Source organism: Oncorhynchus gorbuscha, linkage group LG15 (assembly GCF_021184085.1).
Source record: "Oncorhynchus gorbuscha isolate QuinsamMale2020 ecotype Even-year linkage group LG15, OgorEven_v1.0, whole genome shotgun sequence".
NCBI classification, from domain to species: domain Eukaryota; kingdom Metazoa; phylum Chordata; class Actinopteri; order Salmoniformes; family Salmonidae; genus Oncorhynchus; species Oncorhynchus gorbuscha.
The window spans coordinates 16,112,615-16,137,608 of NC_060187.1; the positions used below are offsets into that span (position 1 = coordinate 16,112,615).

Consider the following 24,994-nt stretch of genomic DNA (forward strand, 5'->3'; position numbering starts at 1 on the left):
GTTTTTGAGTCTCATAGCAAAGGGTCTGAATACTTAAGTTATTCAGTTATTTCTGTTATTTATTTTGAATACATTTGCGCAAAAAAAAATCATCATTGAAAAATCTGCTTCCGCTTTGCCATTATGGGGTGTTGTGTGTAGATTATTATTATTAGATTGATGAGGATTTGCTTTAGGTTGTAACGTTTAAAAACAAAAAGTGAGAAATACTTTCCGAATGCACATAGGCTACATTGACTCATTTAGCCTACTTGTGGAACAGTGCATCCAACATGAAATAGATGCATAATACATACTATCAAGGCATGTAAAAGGCCCAGTGCACTACTTTTATTCATATCTTTCAGGGCATGCTGCAGGACCCTCAGCACCCCTACTTCCTGTGGCTATGGGCCAGAGAGGGAGGGTGACATAAATCTTTCTTGTCAGTGTCAGTAATTGGTTTCTCTCTCTACGACAAGATGTTTATCGTTTAGGTTATTGTTTATTCTGCTATGTTTATAGCCTTGTTTATATCGGTGTTATATATTAGTGTAATATTATGCTATTCATTCATGTGTATATAGCCTAATTATGACACTTTACTGATACTTTTATGTTGTGCATGTTCTTGCGTTATAGAAACACAATTCATTCGGAATTGTATTATTCCACCAAGGTCCGTTCCCAGTCAAGATCCATAGTATATAAATGAAGTGTGTTTATACAATGGGTGGGTCTAATCCTGAATGCTGATTGGTTAAAACCACATTCCAGCTGTTGTAATTTTACAAGGTACCACCTGCTAAATCTTGATCTCCACTGTAAAAAGCATTTAGACATTATCTCCCATCTCTTGTAGACTAGCATTTGGTTTTCAACAGCAGAGATTTGTATAAACGTTGCTGTCTGTCTCTCAGACCTTTTTCGATATTGAATTGGGATCTTCACCGTCCCATGTAAAGCAGCAAATTGAGCTGGTTGTCATAGCAACACATACTTTTTTCAGTTGACTGGCTAAATCGATACTTTGTTGCGAAAAACTAAAATGGATGAGTGGAACATTTATTTGTATCTTTTTGGCGGCATGCCAATGGATGAATGGGGAAAAGAGATGGTAATAATCCCCAGGCATGCCGATTTGGGGGATACTGTATTGTTAAGAATACAAGCTGGGCTGTGCGTTGCTTCAAGGGTTGACTTGCAAAGAATTAAACAATTGTTGACTTCAAAACTGTGTCATGATGTTGGCCTGGGGGTAGGTTTATGACAGTCATAAATTCCTCTTTCCCCCTTTTTCCTCTCTCTACCCTACTGATGTTACATTTGCAAACCCCTTGGTTAACATAGAGATTCAGGGAACATCAGAAGGTGGGGGGAAATGAACTATATTCTGGTAATCTGACCAGTAGAACATATGCGGTGGTACTTAATGAATATGATGTCAGTTCGGTTGTCATCTGAGACATTCTCATCAATGATAAGATGACAAACTCTACAGTGGAAAGTCTACACATCAGAGTTATCAGATTCACATGGAATTGTTGTTTAATTTAAATGTTTGAATATTAAATTATTCGTGATGGGATGAAATGTGATTTTAGCTTCTAAAATGTGAGATTTGGGTTTTCATAAGGTAGGGCTCTGCTCAATCAGTGGCCCGCCCCTGTGAAGGGACATGGGCTATAAAACTTTTCAAACACGCCCTCCTCTCCCTTCCTATATAAAGCCTCGATGACAATATAACCTCCTGTTCTGAGGGTATGAGGACGACGGTCCGATGTCAGAATGGTTCAGATAATAACTACAGAACGAAGCCAACATCAGCGTGAGCTTTGGTTGAGAATGGTATGAACTTTGAACTCTTATTCACTACAGAAGTGATACTTCCTAGCTGTTGAGTTAGCAACAGCAGCTGCAAGCGCAGGTTAGGAAGGAACAGGCAGAGTATCCCGTCTACCACACAACGACGTTACTACAACGTATCCAATTTCCATCTGCCACCAACCTACCGAAGCGCAGCTCAGAGTAAATATTGCATTTTCCTTTTCCAAATGGGCGGTAATTTAGAATGCATAAGATACTGTATTTATGATAGCACAGCTTCGCCCTTTGTCCCTCAGTCTTCCCGCTCTTTCACTCAAACCCAGCCCTTTTCTTTTGTGTAACCAGCTGTCATATCTGTTCCGCCCACTAGGGACGTTTTCCTTTATGACGTAATTTGTAATCAAGTTATGATTTCATTATGTATATGTGTAATTCTGTGTGATTAGTTAGGTACGTAGTAAATAAATAATTAAACCCAATTTTGTATTGCTGATTCAACTTGTTAGCCAGGGTTCGTACAGTTAAAATAATTTACAACTTTCAGATGAGACTGAATTAAGATGACGATTAATATTGACTGCTATTGATGTCAAATATTACTAGGTCTTCAAGAGTATATTCAGAAGATAACAGCTCTATAAATATTATTTTGTGGTGCCCTGACTCTCTAGTTAATTACATTTACATGATTAGCTCAATCGGGTAATATTAATTACGGAGAAAGTATTTTATAGAATAGCATGTCATATCACTTAATCCGACATAGCCAAAGACACGACAACTGTCACTAAGGAAGAGTTTAACATCCTTCTCCAACATATGTACGAAATGGGAAGGGGGAGCAATACAGCATATGTAGCTACCTGGCACTCCGTAGTGAGCTCAACCGGTTTCTAAATGATCCACCCACTGGTCGCAGCTGGTGCCATATGAAGGACACTGAATTTACCACCTTCTGTGTGGAGAAAGGAAAAGAGTCGACATTATGAAACGAAACACGCGGACAAAAACAAGAATGTGGAACAAAGGCTCAGAGGAATTAAAACAGGCTCTCTCGACAGGCTCTGTTCAAAAGCCAAATCACAAGGCCAGGCTGCTGTCAAGGCCAGTTTTATTTTGGCAGAAGAGATCGGCCCGGCCATTTACGGAGGGGGATTTCTTCAAAAACTGCATGATTAAAGTTTGTGACGAAGTTTGCCCAGAAAAAAGGCAACTGAGTCTGAATCATGTATTTCTGGGCAACATCAAACAGCTAAGGCGGCAAGGAAAATATATCACAAACAGCCAACGATGAGGACAATGGCCAAAGCTCCAAAACTCCCAGGCTCTGAATCCTGGTACACCAAGGGGTCTGGTCCAGAAAGTGTACTTCAACCTCCAGTTACATCTGGGTCGAAGAGGAAAAGAAAGGGAACAGACAACTAAAGCCCAACTCATTCCTCGTAAAAACAGACGAGAACGGTCTAAGGCACATATGTCAGAGTCAAGGCCCGCGGGCCGGATGTATAGCTACAGAACAAAAAGGCTGGGTCACGTCCATAGATACAGAACAAAAGAATGAACGACTGTCTCTAGATTTGTGTCGGGACGATATCTTGTGGAATGATGAAATACTACGAATGAATTAATAAAAATAATGTTTTTAATGAAAATATGTAGATCATTATTTGAATAGGTTGGTAACCCGTTGGATAAAAGTGATAATGTCCTCAAAGTCGGTGGTTGGAGGATATATTGGCATGGGAGTTGTTAGGCCCGAGAAAGTCGTGGGCTGGCAAACCGTGCCAATATATCCTCCAACCACCGGCTTCGAGGGCATTTATCCCTCTTCCTTATTGACAGTTACACTTAAGTGTGTCTGTGGGCAGCTGGAAAACTTCATACACAATCACAGCGTGTCGTGAAACGTGCGTGAAGCGTGCGTGCGTGGACATGTGTGTTGTCCTGATAGTACAGTGTGTAAACTCTGTTGATGATGAAGAGAAAAAGGAAAATTAAAACCCAGAAAGGAGGAGTATCGGCATTGTTCCTACTGGACATCCAGTAGAGGATCAGAACTCAAATCACAGTCATCATAAGTGTACTAGCGGGTGAGGGCATTCACAGCCGACCGCTCAGACGCGTGAGGGCATTCACAGAATTAATAAAAATAATGTTTTTAATGAAAATATGTAGATCCGATAAAAGTGATAATGTCCGCTCAGAAAGTTAGCGTGAGGGAGGGCATTCCCTTTCCTTATTGACAGTTACACGATGATGAAGAGAAAAAGGAAAATTAAAACCGCTCAGACGTAGAGGATCAGAACTGAGGGCATTCACAGCCGACCGCTCAGACGCGTGAGGGCATTCACAGCCGACCGCTCAGACGCGTGAGGGCATTCACAGCCGACCGCTCAGACGCGTGAGGGCATTCACAGCCGACCGCTCAGACGCGTGAGGGCATTCACAGCCGACCGCTCAGACGCGTGAGGGCATTCACAGCCGACCGCTCAGACGCGTGAGGGCATTCACAGCCGACCGCTCAGGCGCGTGAGGGCATTCACAGCCGACCGCTCAGACGCGTGAGGGCATTCACAGCCGACCGCTCAGACGCGTGAGGGCATTCACAGCCGACCGCTCAGACGCGTGAGGGCATGCCAGCCAACCGTTTTTTCATGCAGAGAAAATATAAACTGAATTTTTATTTCTCTCTCTCGTCCTTTCCTTCCCCCACTTTCTCTCGTCCTCCATTTTCTGCCCCTCCCTCTCCAGGTCAGTGTGTACGTTCGTTCAGTGCGTCCCGTGTGAACAGTAGTTGTGTGGTCCTGTTGTGGTCTCTGCAGCCCAACCGCAGTGTACCGTTGTCCCTGGTCGTAGAGTGGTCGGGTCAGAAACACCAGGACAGGCCGGACCAGACCCCAGAGAGCAGGGAGAGGTGGACCAGGTTTCCCCCTACTGACAAGCTCCTCTACCTATATGGTATGTACATTTACTTCCTGTTGTACCTTGCCGTCTCATTTCCCCTCTCATTCTTTCTTTCTCTCTCTCTCTTTCATTCTCTTTCTTTAACAAATTGAAGGCCAAAAATGTACGGCTCCTCTCGGACCAGACACAAATCCCTGTCATTCGCATAAAGAGGAGACGCCGATACAGCGGGCGCAGATCAGGGTGCTTTGTGAGAATTTGTCGACTACTGGATAATCATCCTTTACCATCCGTCCTACTGGCGAACGTGCAATCACTGGAGAATAAACTGGTAGAGATCTGTTCGAAACCATCTTACCAGCTGGACATTAGAACTGTAATATATTATGTTTCACCGAGTCGTGTTTGAACGAGGAAATGGATAATATACAGTTGGCTGTATTTTCCGTGCATCAGCAAGATAACAGCTACCTCCGGTAAGATGAGGGGTGGTGGTCTGTATCCTGTTGTCAACAACAGCTCATGCGCAATCTCTAATATTAAGGAAGTTTCGGTTTTGTATGTCTGAGGTAGAGTACCCCATGATAAACTATTTACCAAGAGAGTTTCCATCAATATTTACCACCACAAACCGATGCAGGCACTAAGACCACACTCAACACTCAACACACTCAACATACGGCCATAAGCAATATAGAGTATGCACACCCAGAAGCGGTGCTCCTAGTGGCCGGGGACTTTAATGCAGGGAAACTTATCTGTTTTACCTCATTTTTACCAGCATGTCACATGTGCAACCAGAGGATAAACTCTGGTCCAACTTTACTTCACAAACAGAGAAGCATACAAGCTCTCCCTCACCCTCCATTTGACAAATCTGACCATAATTCTATCCTCCTGATTCCTTCTTACAAGCAAAAACTAAAGCAGGAAGTACCAATGACTCTCTCAATACGAAGTGGTCTGATGATGTGGATGCTAAGCTACAGGACTGTTTTGCTACTACAGAATGTGTTCCGGGATTCATCCGATGGCATTAAGGAGTATACCACATCAGTCACTGGCTTCATCAATAAATGCATCGATAACATCATTCCTAAAGTGACCGTACATATCCCTACCAGAAGCTGGGGATTACAGGCAACATCTGCACTGACCTAAAGGTTAGAGGTGCCGCTTTCAAGGAGCTAGACAAGAAAATCCCTAATAAGAAATTGCCCTGTGCCCTCCGACGAACCATCAAACAGGCAAAGCGTCAATACATAACTAAGATCGAATCCTACTTTTACCGGCTCTCACGCTCATCGGATGTGGCAGGGCTTGCAAACTACTACGGATTAGAAAGGGAAACCCAGCCGTGAGCAGCCCAGTGACTCAAGCCTACCAAACGAGCTAAATGTCTTCTATGCTCGCTTCAAGGCAAGCCCCACTAAACCATGCATGAGAGCACCAGCTGTTCCGGATGACTGTGTGATCACACTCTCCGTAGCCGATGTGAGCAAGACCTTTAAACAGGTCAACATTCAGACAGATTACTAGGATGCATACTCAGAGCATGTGCTGACCAACTGGCAAGTGTCTTCACTGACATTTTCAACCTTTCCCTGACCGAGTTTGTAATACCTACATTTTCAAGCAGACCACCATAGTCCCGGTTCCCAAGATCCCCAAGGTAGCCTGTCTACATGACTACTGACCCGTAGCACTCACGTCAGTAGCCATGAAGTGCTTTGAAAGGCTTGTCATGGCACACATCAACACCATCATCCCAGAAACCCTAGACCCACTATAATATACATACCGCCCCAACAGATCCACAGATGATGCCAACTCTATTGTACTCCACACTGCCCTTTCCCACCTGGACAAAATAAACACCTATGTGAGAATGCCGTTTGTTCACTACAGGTCAGTGTTCAACACCATTGTGCCCACAAAACTCATTACTAAGCTAAGGACCCTGCAACTAAACACCTCCCTCTGCAACTGGATTCTGGACTTCCTGACGGGTCTCCCCCCGGTGGTAAGGGTAGGCAACAAAACATCTGCCACTCTGATCCTCAACGTGGGAGCCCTCGGGTGCGTTCTTAGCTTTTTTATTCCATGTGTAACTCTGTTGTTGTTTGTGTTGCACTGCTTTGCTTTATCTTGGCCAGGTCGCAGTTGTAAATGAAAACTTGTTCTCAACGAGCCTACCTGGTTAAATAAAGGTGAAATAAAATAAAAAATAGTCCCTCTTGTACTCTCTATTCACCCATGACTGCATGGCCAAGCACGACTCCAACACCATCATTGAGTTTGCTGACAACCCAACAGTGGTAGGCCTGATCACCAACAACAACGAGATAGCCTATATGGAGGAGGTCAGAGACCTGGCAGTGTGGTGCCAGGACAACAACCTCTCCCTCAATGTAAGCAAGACAAAAGAGCTGATTGTGGACAACAGGAAAAGTGGGGCTGAGCATACCCCCATTCACTTCAAGTTCCTTTGCGTCCACATCACTAACAAACTATCAAGGTCCAAACGCACCAATAAAGGGCACGACAATGCCTATTCGCCCTCAGGAGACTGAAAAGATTTAGCATGGGACCTCAGATCCTCAAAAGTTCTACAGCTGCAACATCGAGAGCATCCTGACTGGTTGCATCACCGCTTGGTATGGAAACTGCTTGACATCTGACCACAAGGTGCTACAGAGGGTAGTGCGTACGGTGCAGTATCTCACTGCAGCCAAGCTTTCTGCCATCCAGGACCTCTATACCAGGTGGTGTCAGAGGAAGGCCCTACAAATGTTAAGACACCAGCCACCCTAGTCAAAGACTGTTCTCTCTACTACCGCACAGCAAGCGGTTCCAGAGCACCAAGTCTAGGTCCAAGAGTGGCACTTCAAGTCTAGGTCAAACTGTGTCGCTTCGATTCGTTTGGAGTTCCAGTTTGAGAGGTTGTTGGCTGTGAGCTTCTGGCGCCCTCTAGTGAGTTTTTATAGACATGGTTGAATCTGTTCTAAACTGCCTCTCTTTACTCTGTTACTATATATGGTTCAATCTATTCTAATCTGAGCCTCTGTTCTCTGTGACTATATGGTTCAATCTGTTTTAATCTGAACCGCTCTCTGTCCTCTGACTATATTTCCCAGGTCATTTCTATGAAACTGATGAGTACGAGTTTATTTTGTATCCAGTGTTCGCGGATGGAGAAGGAGAGCCAGTGTATACTAAAGGTAAGCCCTCCCTCAAGATAGGAACATACAATACAACAGGACAAAAATGTGTCTCAATGGCCACATTTACACTGGTAGCCCAATTTGGATCTTTTGACCAATCAGATCTTTCTACAATAATTGGACAAATGATCAAAATTGGGCTGACTGTGTAAACGCAGCCTATGTACTTGACATATGAGTATGGATTGTGTTTATTTTGTATATTAAAGTACTGAAATGCATGCATCTATAATGTAAGTCATATGTTAAATTTAGTGCCAATTCTAGTAGAGTGTTTTAACACAGTTCCTCTAAGGTTATGTATTGGCATCAAATCAAATGTTATTAGTCACATGCACCGAATACAACAGGTTACTTATGAGCCTCTAAACCACAATGCAGTTTTTTAAAAATATGAGTGAGAATAAGAAATAAAAGTAACAAGTAATTAAAGAGCAGCAGTAAAATAACAATATCGAGACTATACACAGGGGGGTACTGGTACAGAGTCCATGTGCGGGGGCACTGGTTAGTTGAGGTAATATGTACATGTAGGTTGAGTTATTAAAGTGACTATGCATAGATGATAACAGAGAGTAGCAGCGGTATAAAAGAGGGGTGGTGCAATGCAAATAGTCTGGGTATCCATTTGATTAGATGTTCAGAAGTCATGGCTTGAGGTGGAAGCTGTTTAGAAGCATCTTGGACCTAGAATTGGCGCTCCGGTAACGCTTGCCGTGCGGTAGCAGAGAGAACCGTCTACGACTAGGGTGGCTGGAGTCTTTCACAATTTTTAGGGTCTTCCTTCATATGCCAGGTCCTGGATGATGTACTGGGCCTTATGCACTACCCTCTGTAGTGCCTTGTGGTCGAATGCGAGCAGGCGCCTGGTGATGTAACCAGTCTAGATGCTCTCGATGGTGCAGCTGTAGAACCTTTTGAGGATCTGAGGATCCATCTTTTCAGTCTCCTGAGGGGGAATAGGTTTTGTCGTGCCCTCTTCACGACTCATGGTGTGCTTGGACCATGTTAGTTTGTGGGTGATGTGGACACCAAGGAACTTGAAGCTCTCAACCTGGTCCACTACAGCCCCGTTGATGAGAATGGGGGGGGGGCATGCTCGGTCCTCTTTTTCCTATAATCCACAATCATCTCCTTTGTCTTGATCGTGTTGAGGGAGAGGTTGTTGTTCTGGCACCACACGGCCAGGTCTCTGACCTCCTCCCTATACGCTGTCTTGTCGGTGATCAGGCCTACTACTGTTGTGTCATTGGCAAACTTAATGATGGTGTTGGAGTCGTGCCTGGCCGTGCAGTCATGAGTGAAAAGGGAGTACAGGAGGGGACTGAGCACGCACCCCTGAATTGAGGATCAGAATGTCGGATGTGTTCTTACCTACCCTCACCACCTGGGGGCGGCCCGCCAGGAAGTCCAGAATCCAGTTGCAGAGGGAGGTGTTTAGTACTTAGCTTATTGATGAGCTTTGAGGGCACTATGGTGTTGTATGCTGAGCTGTAGTTAATGAATAGCATTCTCACATAGGTGTTTCATTTGTCCATATGGGAAAGGGCAGTGTGGAGTGCAATAGAGATTGCATCATCTGTGGATCGGTTAGGGCGGTATGCAAATTGGAGTGTGTCTAGGGTTTCTGGGATAATACTGTTGATGTGAGCCATGACCAGCCTTTCGAAGCACTTCATGGCTACAGACGTGAGTGCTACGTGTCGGTAGTCATTTAGGCAGGGTACATTAGTGTTCTTGGGCACAGGGACTCTGGTGGTCTGCTTAAAATATGTTTGGTATTACAGACTCAGACAGGGAGAGGTTGAAAATGTCAGTGAAGACACCTGCCAGTTTGTCAGCGCATGCTCGCAGTACACATCCTGGTAATCCGTCTGGCCCTGCGGCCTTGTGAATGTTGACTTGTCTAAAGGTCTTACTCACATCAGCTGCGGAGAGCGTGATCACAGTCTTCCGGAACAGCTGGTGCTCTCGTGCATGTTTCAGTGTTATTTGCCTCGAAGCGAGCACAGAAGTACTTTAGCTCGTCTGGTTGGCTTGTGTCACTGGGCAGCTCTCGTGCTTCCCTTTGTAGTCTGTAATAGTTTGCAAGCCCTGCCACATCCAACGAGTGTCAGAGCTGGTGTAGTACGATTCGATCTTAGTCCTGTGTTGACACTTTTCCTGTTTAATGGTTCGCTGTAGATTTCATTTTCCAAAGATTGCACGTTTGCTATCAGAATGGAAGGAAGTGGGGGTTTATTAGATTGGCCTTGAATTCTCAGAAGGCAGCCCGCCCTCTAGCCCCTTTTTCTCCGCCTTCTCTTTACACAAATGACGGGGATCTGGGCCTGTTCCCGGGAAGCAGTATATCATTCACATCGGACTCATTAAAGGAAAAAAAGTATTCTGCCAGTCCGTGGTGAGTAATCGCAGTTCTGATGCCCAGAAGTTATTTTCGGTCATAAGAGACCATAAGCAGCAACATTATGTACAAAATAAGTTGAAAAACAAGTTACAAACAACGCAAAGAAATGAACACAAAAACATTTGGTTGATCTCTGGTGCCATCTTGTCAATAGGAATATGATCCAATGTGGATTGATTGATTGACTGATAGACTTACACAGGGTGTTGTCCAGTCTTTAGGGGGAGTGATGCTGGGCCTGCTGCCTACATGCTTCTGATGATCATCGCCTTCCTCTCCATTGTCCTCTTCGTCACCCTGGTCATATCCCAAAACCAGTAAGATTATATTTCACATCATTATTCAATATAATTTAAAGTTTAATCATTTGACAATGAACTGTATATACTGCTAACAGATTTTTGCTCAGTTGTAGACATTCAATAGCAGTGTTGCATTCTGTTCTATACCAGTGGTGTGTTCTGTTCTATACCAGTGGTGTGTTCTGTTCTATACCAGTGGTGTGTTCTGTTCTATACCAGTGGTGTGTTCTGTTCTATATCAGTGGTGTGTTCTGTTCTATACCAGTGGTGTGTTCTGTTCTATACCAGTGGTGTGGTGTGTTCTGTTCTATACCAGTGGTGTGATCTGTTCTATACCAGTGGTGTGTTCTGTTCTATACCAGTGGTGTGGTGTGTTCTGTTCTATACCAGTGGTGTGGTGTGTTCTGTTCTATACCAGTGGTGTGTTCTGTTCTATACCAGTGGTGTGTTCTGTTCTATACCAGTGGTGTGTTCTGTTCTATACCAGTGGTGTGGTGTGTTCTATACCAGTGGTGTGTTCTGTTCTATACCAGTGGTGTGTTCTGTTCTATACCAGTGGTGTGTTCTGTTCTATACCAGTGGTGTGTTCTGTTCTATACCAGTGGTGTGGTGCGTTCTGTTCTATACCAGTGGTGTGGTGTGTTCTGTTCTATACCAGTGGTGTGGTGTGTTCTGTTCTATACCAGTGGTGTGGTGTGTTCTGTTCTATACCAGTGGTGTGTTCTGTTCTATACCAGTGGTGTGTTCTGTTCTATACCAGTGGTGTGTTCTGTTCTATACCAGTGGTGTGGTGTGTTCTATACCAGTGGTGTGTTCTGTTCTATACCAGTGGTGTGTTCTGTTCTATACCAGTGGTGTGGTGTGTTCTGTTCTATACCAGTGGTGTGGTGTGTTCTGTTCTATACCAGTGGTGTGGTGTGTTCTGTTCTATACCAGTGGTGTGTTCTGTTCTATACCAGTGGTGTGTTCTGTTCTATACCAGTGGTGTGTTCTGTTCTATACCAGTGGTGTGTTCTGTTCTATACCAGTGGTGTGTTCTGTTCTATACCAGTGGTGTGTTCTGTTCTATACCAGTGGTGTGTTCTGTTCTATACCAGTGGTGTGGTGCGTTCTGTTCTATACCAGTGGTGTGGTGTGTTCTGTTCTATACCAGTGGTGTGTTCTGTTCTATACCAGTGGTGTGGTGTGTTCTGTTCTATACCAGTGGTGTGGTGTGTTCTGTTCTATACCAGTGGTGTGGTGTGTTCTGTTCTATACCAGTGGTGTGGTGTGTTCTGTTCTATACCAGTGGTGTGGTGTGTTCTGTTCTATACCAGTGGTGTGTTCTGTTCTATACCAGTGGTGTGTTCTGTTCTATACCAGTGGTGTGTTCTGTTCTATACCAGTGGTGTGTTCTGTTCTATACCAGTGGTGTGGTGTGTTCTGTTCTATACCAGTGGTGTGGTGTGTTCTGTTCTATACCAGTGGTGTGGTGTGTTCTGTTCTATACCAGTGGTGTGGTGTGTTCTGTTCTATACCAGTGGTGTGGTGTGTTCTGTTCTATACCAGTGGTGTGTTCTGTTCTATACCAGTGGTGTGGTATGTTCTGTTCTATACCAGTGGTGTGGTATGTTCTGTTCTATACCAGTGGTGTGGTGTGTTCTGTTCTATACCAGTGGTGTGTTCTGTTCTATACCAGTGGTGTGTTCTATTCTATACCAGTGGTGTGTTCTATTCTATACCAGTGGTGTGTTCTGTTCTATACCAGTTGTGTGGTGTGTTCTGTTCTATACCAGTTGTGTGGTGTGTTCTGTTCTATACCAGTGGTGTGTTCTGTTCTATACCAGTGGTGTGTTCTGTTCTATACCAGTGGTGTGTTCTGTTCTATACCAGTGGTGTGGTGTGTTCTGTTCTATACCAGTGGTGTGTTCTGTTCCATACCAGTGGTGTGTTCTGTTCCATACCAGTGGTGTGTTCTGTTCCATACCAGTGGTGTGTTCTGTTCTATACCAGTGGTGTGGTGTGTTCTGTTCTATACCAGTGGTGTGTTCTGTTCTATACCAGTGGTGTGTCCTGTTCTATACCAGTGGTGTGTTCTGTTCTATACCAGAGGTGTGGTGTGTTCTGTTCTATACCAGTGGTGTGTTCTGTTCTATACCAGTGGTGTGTTCTATTCTATACCAGTGGTATGTTCTGTTCTATACCAGTGGTGTGGTGTGTTCTGTTCTATACCAGTGGTGTGTTCTGTTCTATACCAGTGGTGTGTTCTATTCTATACCAGTGGTGTGTTCTGTTCTATACCAGTGGTGTGGTATGTTCTGTTCTATACCAGAGGTGTGGTGTGTTCTGTTCTATACCAGTGGTGTGTTCTGTTCTATACCAGTGGTGTGTTCTGTTCTATACCAGTGGTGTGTTCTGTTCTATACCAGTGGTGTGTTCTATTCTATACCAGTGGTGTGTTCTATTCTATACCAGTGGTGTGTTCTATTCTATACCAGTGGTGTGTTCTGTTCTATACCAGTGGTGTGGTGTGTTCTGTTCTATACCAGTGGTGTGTTCTGTTCTATACCAGTGGTGTGTTCTGTTCTATACCAGTGGTGTGTCCTGTTCTATACCAGTGGTGTGTTCTGTTCTATACCAGAGGTGTGGTGTGTTCTGTTCTATACCAGAGGTGTGTTCTGTTCTATACCAGTGGTGTGTTCTATTCTATACCAGTGGTGTGTTCTGTTCTATACCAGTGGTGTGTTCTGTTCTATACCAGTGGTGTGGTGTGTTCTGTTCTATACCAGTGGTGTGTTCTGTTCTATACCAGTGGTGTGGTGTGTTCTGTTCTATACCAGTGGTGTGTTCTGTTCCATACCAGTGGTGTGTTCAAATCAAATCAAATTTATTTATATAGCCCTTCGTACATCAGCTGATATCTCAAAGTGCTGTACAGAAACCCAGCCTAAAACCCCAAACAGCAAACAATGCAGGTGTAAAAGCACGGTGGCTAGGAAAAACTCCCTAGAAAGGCCAAAACCTAGGAAGAAACCTAGAGAGGAACCGGGCTATGTGGGGTGGCCAGTCCTCTTCTGGCTGTGCCGGGTAGAGATTATAACAGAACATGACCAAGATGTTCAAATGTTCATAAATGACCAGCATGGTCAAATAATAATAAGGCAGAACAGTTGAAACTGGAGCAGCAGCACAGTCAGGTGGACTGGGGACAGCAAGGAGCCATCATGTCAGGTAGTCCTGGGGCACGGTCCTAGGGCTCAGGTCCTCCGAGAGAGAGAAAGAAAGAGAGAATTAGAGAGAGCATATGTGGGGTGGCCAGTCCTCTTCTGGCTGTGCCGGGTGGAGATTATAACAGAACGTGGCCAAGATGTTCAAATGTTCATAAATGACCAGCATGGTTGAATAATAGTAAGGCAGAACAGTTGAAACTGGAGCAGGAGCATGGCCAGGTGGACTGGGGACAGCAAGGAGTCCTCATGTCAGGTAGTCCTGGGACATGGTCCTAGGGCTCAGGTCCTCCGAGAGAGAGAAAGAAAGAGAGAAGGAGAGAATTAGAGAACGCGCACTTAGATTCACACAGGACACCTGAATAGGACAGGAGAAGTACTCCAGATAAACAAACTGACCCTAGCCCCCGACACATAAACTACTGCAGCATAAATACTGGAGGCTGAGACAGGAGGGGTCAGGAGACACTGTGGCCCCATCCGAGGACACCCCGGACAGGGCCAAACAGGACGGATATAACCCCACCCACTTTGCCAAAGCACAGCCCCCACACCACTAGAGGGAAATCTTCAACCACCAACTTACCATCCTGAGACAAGGCCGAGTATAGCCCACAAAGATCTCCGACACGGTACAACCCAAGGGGGAGGGGGAACCCAGACAGGCCGACCACAACAGTGAATCAACCCACCCAGGTGACGCACCCCCCCCAGGGACGGCACGAGAGAGCCCCAGCAAGCCAGTGACTCAGCCCCGTAACAGGGTTAGAGGCAAAGAATCCCAGTGAAAAGAGGGGAACCGGCCAGGCAGAGACAGCAAGGGCGGTTCGTTGCTCCAGAGCCTTTCCGTTCACCTTCCCACTCCTGGGCCAGACTACACTCAATCATATGACCCACTGAAGAGATGAGTCTTCAGTAAAGACTTAAAGGTTGAGACCGAGTTTGCGTCTCTGACATGGGTAGGCAGACCGTTCCATAAAAATGGAGCTCTATAGGAGAAAGCCCTGCCTCCAGCTGTTTGCTTAGAAATTCTAGGGACAATTAGGAGGCCTGCGTCTTGTGACCGTAGCGTACGTGTAGGTATGTACGGCAGGACCAAATCAGAGAGGTAGGTAGGAGCAAGCCCATGTAATGCTTTGTAGGTTAGCAGTAAAACCTTGAAATCAGCCCTTGCTTTGACAGGAAGCCAGTGTAGAGAGGCTAGCACTGGAGTAATATGATCAAATTTTTTGGTTCTAGTCAGGATTCTAGCAGCCGTATTTAGCACTAACTGAAGTTTATTTAGTGCTTTATCCGGGTAGCCGGAAAATAGAGCATTGCAGTAGTCTAACCTAGAAGTGACAAAAGCATGGATTAATTTTTCTGTATCATTTTTGGACAGAAAGTTTCTGATTTTTGCAATGTTACGTAGATGGAAAAAAGCTGTCCTCGAAATGGTCTTGATATGTTCTTCAAAAGAGAGATCAGGGTCCAGAGTAACGCCGAGGTCCTTCAGTTTTATTTGAGACTGTACAACCATTAAGATTAATTGTCAGATTCAACAGAAGATCTCTTTGTTTCTTGGGACCTAGAACAAGCATCTCTGTTTTGTCCGAGTTTAATAGTAGAAAGTTTGAACACACCACTATACCAGTGGTGTGTTCTGTTCTATACCAGTTGTGTGGTGTGTTCTGTTCTATACCAGTGGTGTGTTCTGTTCTATACCAGTGGTGTGGTGTGTTCTGTTCTATACCAGTGGTGTGTTCTGTTCCATACCAGTGGTGTGTTCTGTTCTATACCAGTGGTGTGTTCTGTTCTATACCAGTGGTGTGGTGTGTTCTGTTCTATACCAGTGGTGTGTTCTGTTCTATACCAGTGGTGTGTCCTGTTCTATACCAGTGGTGTGTTCTGTTCTATACCAGAGGTGTGGTGTGTTCTGTTCTATACCAGTGGTGTGTTCTGTTCTATACCAGTGGTGTGTTCTATTCTATACCAGTGGTGTGTTCTATTCTATACCAGTGGTATGTTCTGTTCTATACCAGTGGTGTGGTGTGTTCTGTTCTATACCAGTGGTGTGTTCTGTTCTATACCAGTGGTGTGTTCTATTCTATACCAGTGGTGTGTTCTGTTCTATACCAGTGGTGTGTTCTGTTCTATACCAGTGGTGTGGTGTGTTCTGTTCTATACCAGAGGTGTGGTGTGTTCTGTTCTATACCAGAGGTGTGGTGTGTTCTGTTCTATACCAGTGGTGTGTTCTATTCTATACCAGTGGTGTGTTCTGTTCTATACCAGTGGTGTGTTCTGTTCTATACCAGTGGTGTGTTCTGTTCTATACCAGTGGTGTGTCCTGTTCTATACCAGTGGTGTGTTCTGTTCTATACCAGAGGTGTGGTGTGTTCTGTTCTATACCAGAGGTGTGTTCTGTTCTATACCAGTGGTGTGTTCTATTCTATACCAGTGGTATGTTCTGTTCTATACCAGTGGTGTGGTGTGTTCTGTTCTATACCAGTGGTGTGTTCTGTTCTATACCAGTGGTGTGTTCTGTTCTATACCAGTGGTGTGGTGTGTTCTGTTCTATACCAGTGGTGTGTTCTGTTCCATACCAGTGGTGTGTTCAAATCAAATCAAATTTATTTATATAGCCCTTCGTACATCAGCTGATATCTCAAAGTGCTGTACAGAAACCCAGCCTAAAACCCCAAACAGCAAACAATGCAGGTGTAAAAGCACGGTGGCTAGGAAAAACTCCCTAGAAAGGCCAAAACCTAGGAAGAAACCTAGAGAGGAACCGGGCTATGTGGGGTGGCCAGTCCTCTTCTGGCTGTGCCGGGTAGAGATTATAACAGAACATGACCAAGATGTTCAAATGTTCATAAATGACCAGCATGGTCAAATAATAATAAGGCAGAACAGTTGAAACTGGAGCAGCAGCACAGTCAGGTGGACTGGGGACAGCAAGGAGCCATCATGTCAGGTAGTCCTGGGGCACGGTCCTAGGGCTCAGGTCCTCCGAGAGAGAGAAAGAAAGAGAGAATTAGAGAGAGCATATGTGGGGTGGCCAGTCCTCTTCTGGCTGTGCCGGGTGGAGATTATAACAGAACGTGGCCAAGATGTTCAAATGTTCATAAATGACCAGCATGGTTGAATAATAGTAAGGCAGAACAGTTGAAACTGGAGCAGGAGCATGGCCAGGTGGACTGGGGACAGCAAGGAGTCCTCATGTCAGGTAGTCCTGGGACATGGTCCTAGGGCTCAGGTCCTCCGAGAGAGAGAAAGAAAGAGAGAAGGAGAGAATTAGAGAACGCACACTTAGATTCACACAGGACACCTGAATAGGACAGGAGAAGTACTCCAGATAAACAAACTGACCCTAGCCCCCCGACACATAAACTACTGCAGCATAAATACTGGAGGCTGAGACAGGAGGGGTCAGGAGACACTGTGGCCCCATCCGAGGACACCCCCGGACAGGGCCAAACAGGACGGATATAACCCCACCCACTTTGCCAAAGCACAGCCCCCACACCACTAGAGGGAAATCTTCAACCACCAACTTACCATCCTGAGACAAGGCCGAGTATAGCCCACAAAGATCTCCGACACGGTACAACCCAAGGGGGGGGACCCAGACAGGCCGACCACAACAGTGAATCAACCCACCCAGGTGACGCACCCCCCCAGGGACGGCACGAGAGAGCCCCAGCAAGCCAGTGACTCAGCCCCGTAACAGGGTTAGAGGCAAAGAATCCCAGTGAAAAGAGGGGAACCGGCCAGGCAGAGACAGCAAGGGCGGTTCGTTGCTCCAGAGCCTTTCCGTTCACCTTCCCACTCCTGGGCCAGACTACACTCAATCATATGACCCACTGAAGAGATGAGTCTTCAGTAAAGACTTAAAGGTTGAGACCGAGTTTGCGTCTCTGACATGGGTAGGCAGACCGTTCCATAAAAATGGAGCTCTATAGGAGAAAGCCCTGCCTCCAGCTGTTTGCTTAGAAATTCTAGGGACAATTAGGAGGCCTGCGTCTTGTGACCGTAGCGTACGTGTAGGTATGTACGGCAGGACCAAATCAGAGAGGTAGGTAGGAGCAAGCCCATGTAATGCTTTGTAGGTTAGCAGTAAAACCTTGAAATCAGCCCTTGCTTTGACAGGAAGCCAGTGTAGAGAGGCTAGCACTGGAGTAATATGATCAAATTTTTTGGTTCTAGTCAGGATTCTAGCAGCCGTATTTAGCACTAACTGAAGTTTATTTAGTGCTTTATCCGGGTAGCCGGAAAATAGAGCATTGCAGTAGTCTAACCTAGAAGTGACAAAAGCATGGATTAATTTTTCTGTATCATTTTTGGACAGAAAGTTTCTGATTTTTGCAATGTTACGTAGATGGAAAAAAGCTGTCCTCGAAATGGTCTTGATATGTTCTTCAAAAGAGAGATCAGGGTCCAGAGTAACGCCGAGGTCCTTCAGTTTTATTTGAGACTGTACAACCATTAAGATTAATTGTCAGATTCAACAGAACATCTCTTTGTTTCTTGGGACCTAGAACAAGCATCTCTGTTTTGTCCGAGTTTAATAGTAGAAAGTTTGAACACACCACTATACCAGTGGTGTGTTCTGTTCTATACCAGTTGTGTGGTGTGTTCTGTTCTATACCAGTGGTGTGTTCTGTTCTATACCAGTGGTGTGGTGTGTTCTGTTCTATACCAGTGGTGTGTTCTGTTCCATACCAGTGGTGTGTTCTGTTCTATACCAGTGGTGTGTTCTGTTCTATACCAGTGGTGTGGTGTGTTCTGTTCTATACCAGTGGTGTGTTCTGTTCTATACCAGTGGTGTGTCCTGTTCTATACCAGTGGTGTGTTCTGTTCTATACCAGAGGTGTGGTGTGTTCTGTTCTATACCAGTGGTGTGTTCTGTTCTATACCAGTGGTGTGTTCTGTTCTATACCAGTGGTGTGTTCTATTCTATACCAGTGGTATGTTCTGTTCTATACCAGTGGTGTGGTGTGTTCTGTTCTATACCAGTGGTGTGTTCTATTCTATACCAGTGGTGTGTTCTGTTCTATACCAGTGGTGTGTTCTGTTCTATACCAGTGGTGTGGTATGTTCTGTTCTATACCAGAGGTGTGGTGTGTTCTGTTCTATACCAGTGGTGTGTTCTGTTCTATACCAGTGGTGTGTTCTGTTCTATACCAGTGGTGTGTTCTATTCTATACCAGTGGTGTGTTCTATTCTATACCAGTGGTATGTTCTGTTCTATACCAGTGGTGTGGTGTGTTCTGTTCTATACCAGTGGTGTGTTCTGTTCTATACCAGTGGTGTGTTCTATTCTATACCAGTGGTGTGTTCTGTTCTATACCAGTGGTGTGGTATGTTCTGTTCTATACCAGAGGTGTGGTGTGTTCTGTTCTATACCAGTGGTGTGTTCTGTTCTATACCAGTGGTGTGTTCTATTCTATACCAGTGGTGTGTTCTATTCTATACCAGTGGTGTGTTCTATTCCATACCAGTGGTGTGTTCTGTTCTATACCAGTGGTGTGGTGTGTTCTGTTCTATACCAGTGGTGTGTTCTGTTCTATACCAGTGGTGTATTTACAGAAATTACTTTTGGACTGAGTCTGACATTAGAAAGAGAGGATCAATGTTTTTTGCCTCTGTGCAGGTGGTTAAGACTAAAATGGTGATTCCAGGTAGTTATTGATCTGAGGAACACAGTCAGACACATTGATTAGGAATGGAATTCGATTATACGTGACATTTCAACAATGTACAGAATGTCCTCAGGGCTCAATTACTATGGTGATTGGCTGAATGTGTTCTGAGAACGTGGGAGAAAGGGGGTGAGAGTGAGTGAGTTAGGCGCTCACTTCACATACACATGCTGCCCTCAGTCCTAGCTACACCAAAGCACACATCCGTACACAAACACACTACGCTTTGTAAATGTATATGAGTGAGAGTGTTGGATTGGAGACAAAGGCTCCATACCTTGTTGTTAAATTCTATTCTGTCTGAATCCCAGCATGAAGAAGTTTATGTGGAAAGATGTTCCCAACCCCAACAACTGTTCTTGGGCTCAGGGGATTGACTTCGGGAAGGTGAGGTGTACAGGAATTCTACTCCACACACACTTAGCCATGAAAAAACACTTAAAGATATAGCAGGCTACTAAAACAGTGAGAGACCATAGAGACCAAAAAATGCATGTGCTGTGTAGGACAGCTTGCCACAGTATTGAAAAAGTAATATCTAATCAATAGGCTTGTTCACCTTGCTGTAGTTCTAACTCTCCTCCTATCTTCTTGTCCAGGCTGACACTATGGAGCAGTTGTTCTGCCACCCAGAGGGCCTACCAACCTGGCCACTACTCCTCGTCTCAGAGACCATCTCCCAGGCCACCATCATGGAGAAGACTGGCCCCCCTACGTCAGGCTCAGACAAGGATCTGATCCCAGCCTCCTCCCCAGCTCTCTGTGTGGACTCAGAGGTGCCTGGGCTCCCAGAGGAGGAGGAGGAGAGCCTCCAACTCCCAGATCTCCCCAGGAGTTTGGAGAGCTCAGCCCAGCCGTCAGTGACCTACGCCACAGTGCTTCTCTCTGACAACCCCCAACACCTCTACAAGCAAGAGGGCAGCCTCATCAGTTCCAGCGACGAGGGCAACTTCTCAGGCAACAACTCCGACATCTCGGGCTCCTTCCCCGGAGGCCTGTGGGAGCTGGAGATCTCCCATTCCGGAGCCGGAGAGTCGGACCTGGACCCACGGCGTTCCTGCTCTTACAACTCTGTCGAGGAGTTTTCCGAGACTTCAGAGCAGGAGGATGAGGCCCTGGGAGGAGAGAGGGATGGGGGGACAGAGGTAATTGAGGAGAAGGACCTGTACTACCTGGGGATGGACTGTCAGGAGGAGAGTGAGAAGGAGGAGGAGGAGGAGGAGGAGGAAAGACACAAGGGCTATGCTTCTCAAAGAGGTGATGGTTCTGGGGAGAGGGGGCTCGTCCGTTGAGTCCATCCCTTTGCTCGGGAGTCAGGACTCTATGTTTAGTGAGTACAGTGACGAGGGGTCGGTGGTAGGGATGAGGAGTGTCCCCCTCTACCTCCCCCAGTTCAGAACTGCTCCCTCCAGTCCACTCAAAGCACAGGACCCACCAGCTGTAAGAGCTGATAGTGCTTCATGTACTGATTCAGTCTGATGCTGCTGTTTAGTCCCTCAGGAGGGAGAGAACTCAGGAGAGACACAGACAATGGTCTGTGGCTGGTGTTCAGTCAGTGATAGGCTCATCTATCTGTGGAGGGCATTTACAGAACCTTAGCTGTTTTTAGATGGCACACTATTCCCAGTATAGTACACTTAGACCCCTATGGGCCCTGGGCAAAAGTTGTGCACTTATATTGGGCATTTAGAATATGGGGAAAAGGTGTCCAAGGTTGCGAGGCGTCCTAGATGCTAAGCCTCTGCCCACTTTCCAAGTAATCGGATGCCATTTTATAAGCACATTCTCTCTGTCTACAGTGCTACTGTTCAGTCCACAGGAAGCCAGCTCTGTCACATCTCGGAGAGAGGAGAGCAGAGGGGTGGAGGCTCCTTCATTCAGTGCTGCACACTTTCAGGAACTATTATGCTGGGATGAATTTAATTTCAAAAATAGAAAAAAGGAAAATAAAGGCCTATCTTCCGAAAAGGTCTATTTTCTTTCCGATGGCTGCTCTGAGCTATGTACAGCATAAACACATGATGGGATGGTGTCTCAAAGCAGGTGTTATTGAATGGTTGGACTCTGCTGGATGTTGGATTTGGATGCTTTTGGAACACTTATTGTAACAGTTGTGGAGAATTGCCTTTTAGATCTGCATTTGCATTGACTGAGCCCTCAAAAAAATATAGACATATTTTCTTCGTTGTATATGTACTGTATTTGAAACTTCTTTACGATATGTAAAGATGTGCCATCTAGTTTCATTGCGTGCCTTTTTCTATTGAAAAAGCTGTTGCTACTGTAGGTGATAAAAGAATGTACATTTTGACACCAATGAAAAAAGTGAAAAATACCAGAGTGATTTGTAATGCTTGTCAAGATCTTGTGTCGTTTTCGTGGTCACAATAAAAATCTTTATTGCCACGACTGTTGACTTATTAAGAAATGGTTGACTTGAAGGTGGTCAATGCTGAGAAAGATCCCATCTAAAGGTGATTTCTCTTCCACCATTACCGAGGCCATCAGTCACTCAGACAGGTTCGGGTTGCAGACAGACAGTACTGGGAGACCCATGAGCTGCGACCGTGAACCATTGTTTTGTGGTATATATCGACTTGGTTTTCTTGAGGGTGGGAGAATACAGTTGCTGTCTGCTGTGACACAGATTACATACTGAGTTCCTGCCTGCTGTGACACAGATTACATACTGAGTTCCTGCCTGCTGTGACACAGATTACATACTGAGTTTCTGCCTGCTGTGACACAGATTACATACTGAGTTTCTGCCTGCTGTGACACAGATTACATACTGAGTTCCTGCCTGTTGTGACACAGTTTACATACTGAGTTTCTGCCTGCTGTGACACAGATTACATACTGAGTTCCTGCCTGCTGTGACACAGATTACATACTGAGTTCCTGCCTGCTGTGACACAGATTACATACTGAGTTCCTGCCTGCTGTGACACAGATTACATACTGAGTTGCTGCCTACTGTGATACAGATTAGCCATGTCGCTAGGAAGGGACCTGGGTTAATTAAGCATGGCTTCACAGCAGAAGACAACCTTATTTATCATTGAGAACATAAATATCACAGTTGCTCTCACCTCGCTGGAGGTAGGCTATAAGCCAAACAACAACACCCACCTGGTCCATTAATAAATGTTCCTGGTTGTCCCATTCAGAATGGTCAGAATTTAGATGAAAGTAGAACAAGAATAGCCTGGTCTCAAACCTGTTTGCTATTGTTCCAACTACTTAGCATGGTGCAACCAACAGATTGATACCCAGGCTAGAAGAAGACCGCTCATATATAGAATATGCTGAAACATCATAGCTTGGCATGGACATCATGTGAGAAACTGACATACTGTATCTATATTCTGAAAGGGTTTGGGAATGGCGGAAAATGTGATCCCATGGGATAATATAAGAAATCAGAAGTGGGATATTTGCATAATTTGTAATTGAGAGCAGGGTTTCTTAAACTATGTTTTGGGAGCCGAAGTGTGCCCTGAGCATGTGAGAGGTGGGTCGAGTTATGAGTAAACATTTATGTTTCTTAATTAGGGTCGTGTGGAGACGGTACATTTCTCATTTGAGTCTCGAGGTGAAAAAGCTTAAGAACCTCTAGGTCAGAGTATTATTTCCAGTGTACTGTAGCAGAACTACCAGGAGAGGGTGCTCTATCAACATCTTACTGTAACATCTCCTCTTAGTGTTTGATTTGGCTGTAACCATGCGGGGGGGAGGCATAGAGCAGCCTAGGCTGGTAACTAGCCTTAATTGTGTTTTCGCTGGTGACCAGCCTTTGTTTTGTTTTCGCTGGTGACCAGCCTTTGTTGTGCTTTTGCTGGTGACCAGCCTTTTTGTGCTTTCGTTGGCCGGTGTGTTTACGGACATATTCAATCAATCCCTATACCAGTCTGCTGTTCCCACATGCTTCAAGAGGGCCACCATTGTTCCTGTTCCCAAGAAAGCTAAGGTAACTGAGCTAAACGACTACCACCCCGTAGCACTCACTTCCGTCATCATGAAGTGCTTTGAGAGACTAGTCAAGGACCATATCACCTCCACCCTACCTGACACCCTAGACCCACTCCAATTTGCTTACCGCCCAAATAGGTCCACAGACGATGCAATCTCAACCACACTGCACACTGCCCTAACCCACCTGGACAAGAGGAATACCTATGTGAGAATGCTGTTCGACTACAGCTCGGCATTCAACACCATAGTACCCTCCAAGCTCGTCATCAAGCTCGAGACCCTGGGTCTCGACCCCGCCCTGTGCAACTGGGTACTGGACTTCCTGACGGGCCGCCCCCAGGTGGTGAGGGTAGGCAACAACATCTCCTCCCCGCTGATCCTCAACACGGGGGCCCCACAAGGGTGCGTTCTGAGCCCTCTCCTGTACTCCCTGTTCACCCACGACTGCGTGGCCACGCACGCCTACAACTCAATCATAAAGTTTGCGGACGACACAACAGTGGTAGGCTTGATTACCAACAACGACGAGACGGCCTACAGGGAGGAGGTGAGGGCCCTCGGAGTGTGGTGTCAGGAAAATAACCTCACACTCAACGTCAACAAAACTAAGGAGATGATTGTGGACTTCAGGAAACAGCAGAGGGAACACCCCCCTATCCACATCGATGGAACAGTAGTGGAGAGGGTAGCTAGTTTTAAGTTCCTCATACACATCACAGACAAACTGAATTGGTCCACTCACACTGACAGCGTCGTGAAGAAGGCGCAGCAGCGCCTATTCAACCTCAGGAGGCTGAAGAAATTTGGCTTGTCACCAAAAGCACTCACAAACTTCTACAGATGCACAATCGAGAGCATCCTGGCGGGCTGTATCACCGCCTGGTACGGCAACTGCTCCGCCCTCAACCGTAAGGCTCTCCAGAGGGTAGTGAGGACTGCACAACGCATCACCGGGGGCAAACTACCTGCCCTCCAGGACACCTACACCACCCGTTGTTACAGGAAGGCCATAAAGATCATCAAGGACATCAACCACCCGAACCACTGCCTGTTCACCCCGCTATCATCCAGAAGGCGAGGTCAGTACAGGTGCATCAAAGCTGGGACCGAGAGACTGAAAAACAGCTTCTATCTCAAGGCCATCAGACTGTTAAACAGCCACCACTAACACTGAGTGGCTGCTGCCAACACACTGTCATTGACACTGACCCAACTCCAGCCATTTTAATAATGGGAATTGATGGGAAATGATGTAAATATATCACTAGCCACTTTAAACAATGCTACCTTATATAATGTTACTTACCCTACATTATTCATCTCATATGCATATGTATATACTGTACTCTACATCATCGACTGCATCCTTATGTAACACATGTATCACTAGCCACTTTAACTATGCCACTTTGTTTACTTTGTCTACACACTCATCTCATATGTATATACTGTACTCGATACCATCTACTGTATGCTGCTCTGTACCATC

General features: G+C 45.5%; 1 protein-coding gene across 1 annotated transcript in view; it reads left to right on the forward strand.

The window, feature by feature from the left end:
- Window positions 1-21,930, forward strand: part of lepr (leptin receptor) — a 65,462-nt gene extending 43,532 nt beyond the window's left edge. Inside the window, 6 exon segments of the mRNA XM_046300649.1 lie at window positions 4,558-4,764; window positions 7,848-7,931; window positions 10,556-10,658; window positions 19,842-19,917; window positions 20,130-20,758; window positions 20,760-21,930. Coding sequence (XP_046156605.1) covers window positions 4,558-4,764; window positions 7,848-7,931; window positions 10,556-10,658; window positions 19,842-19,917; window positions 20,130-20,758; window positions 20,760-21,009 — 1,349 coding nt within the window. The 3' untranslated portion in view covers window positions 21,010-21,930.
- Window positions 21,931-24,994: the final 3,064 nt, after the last annotated feature.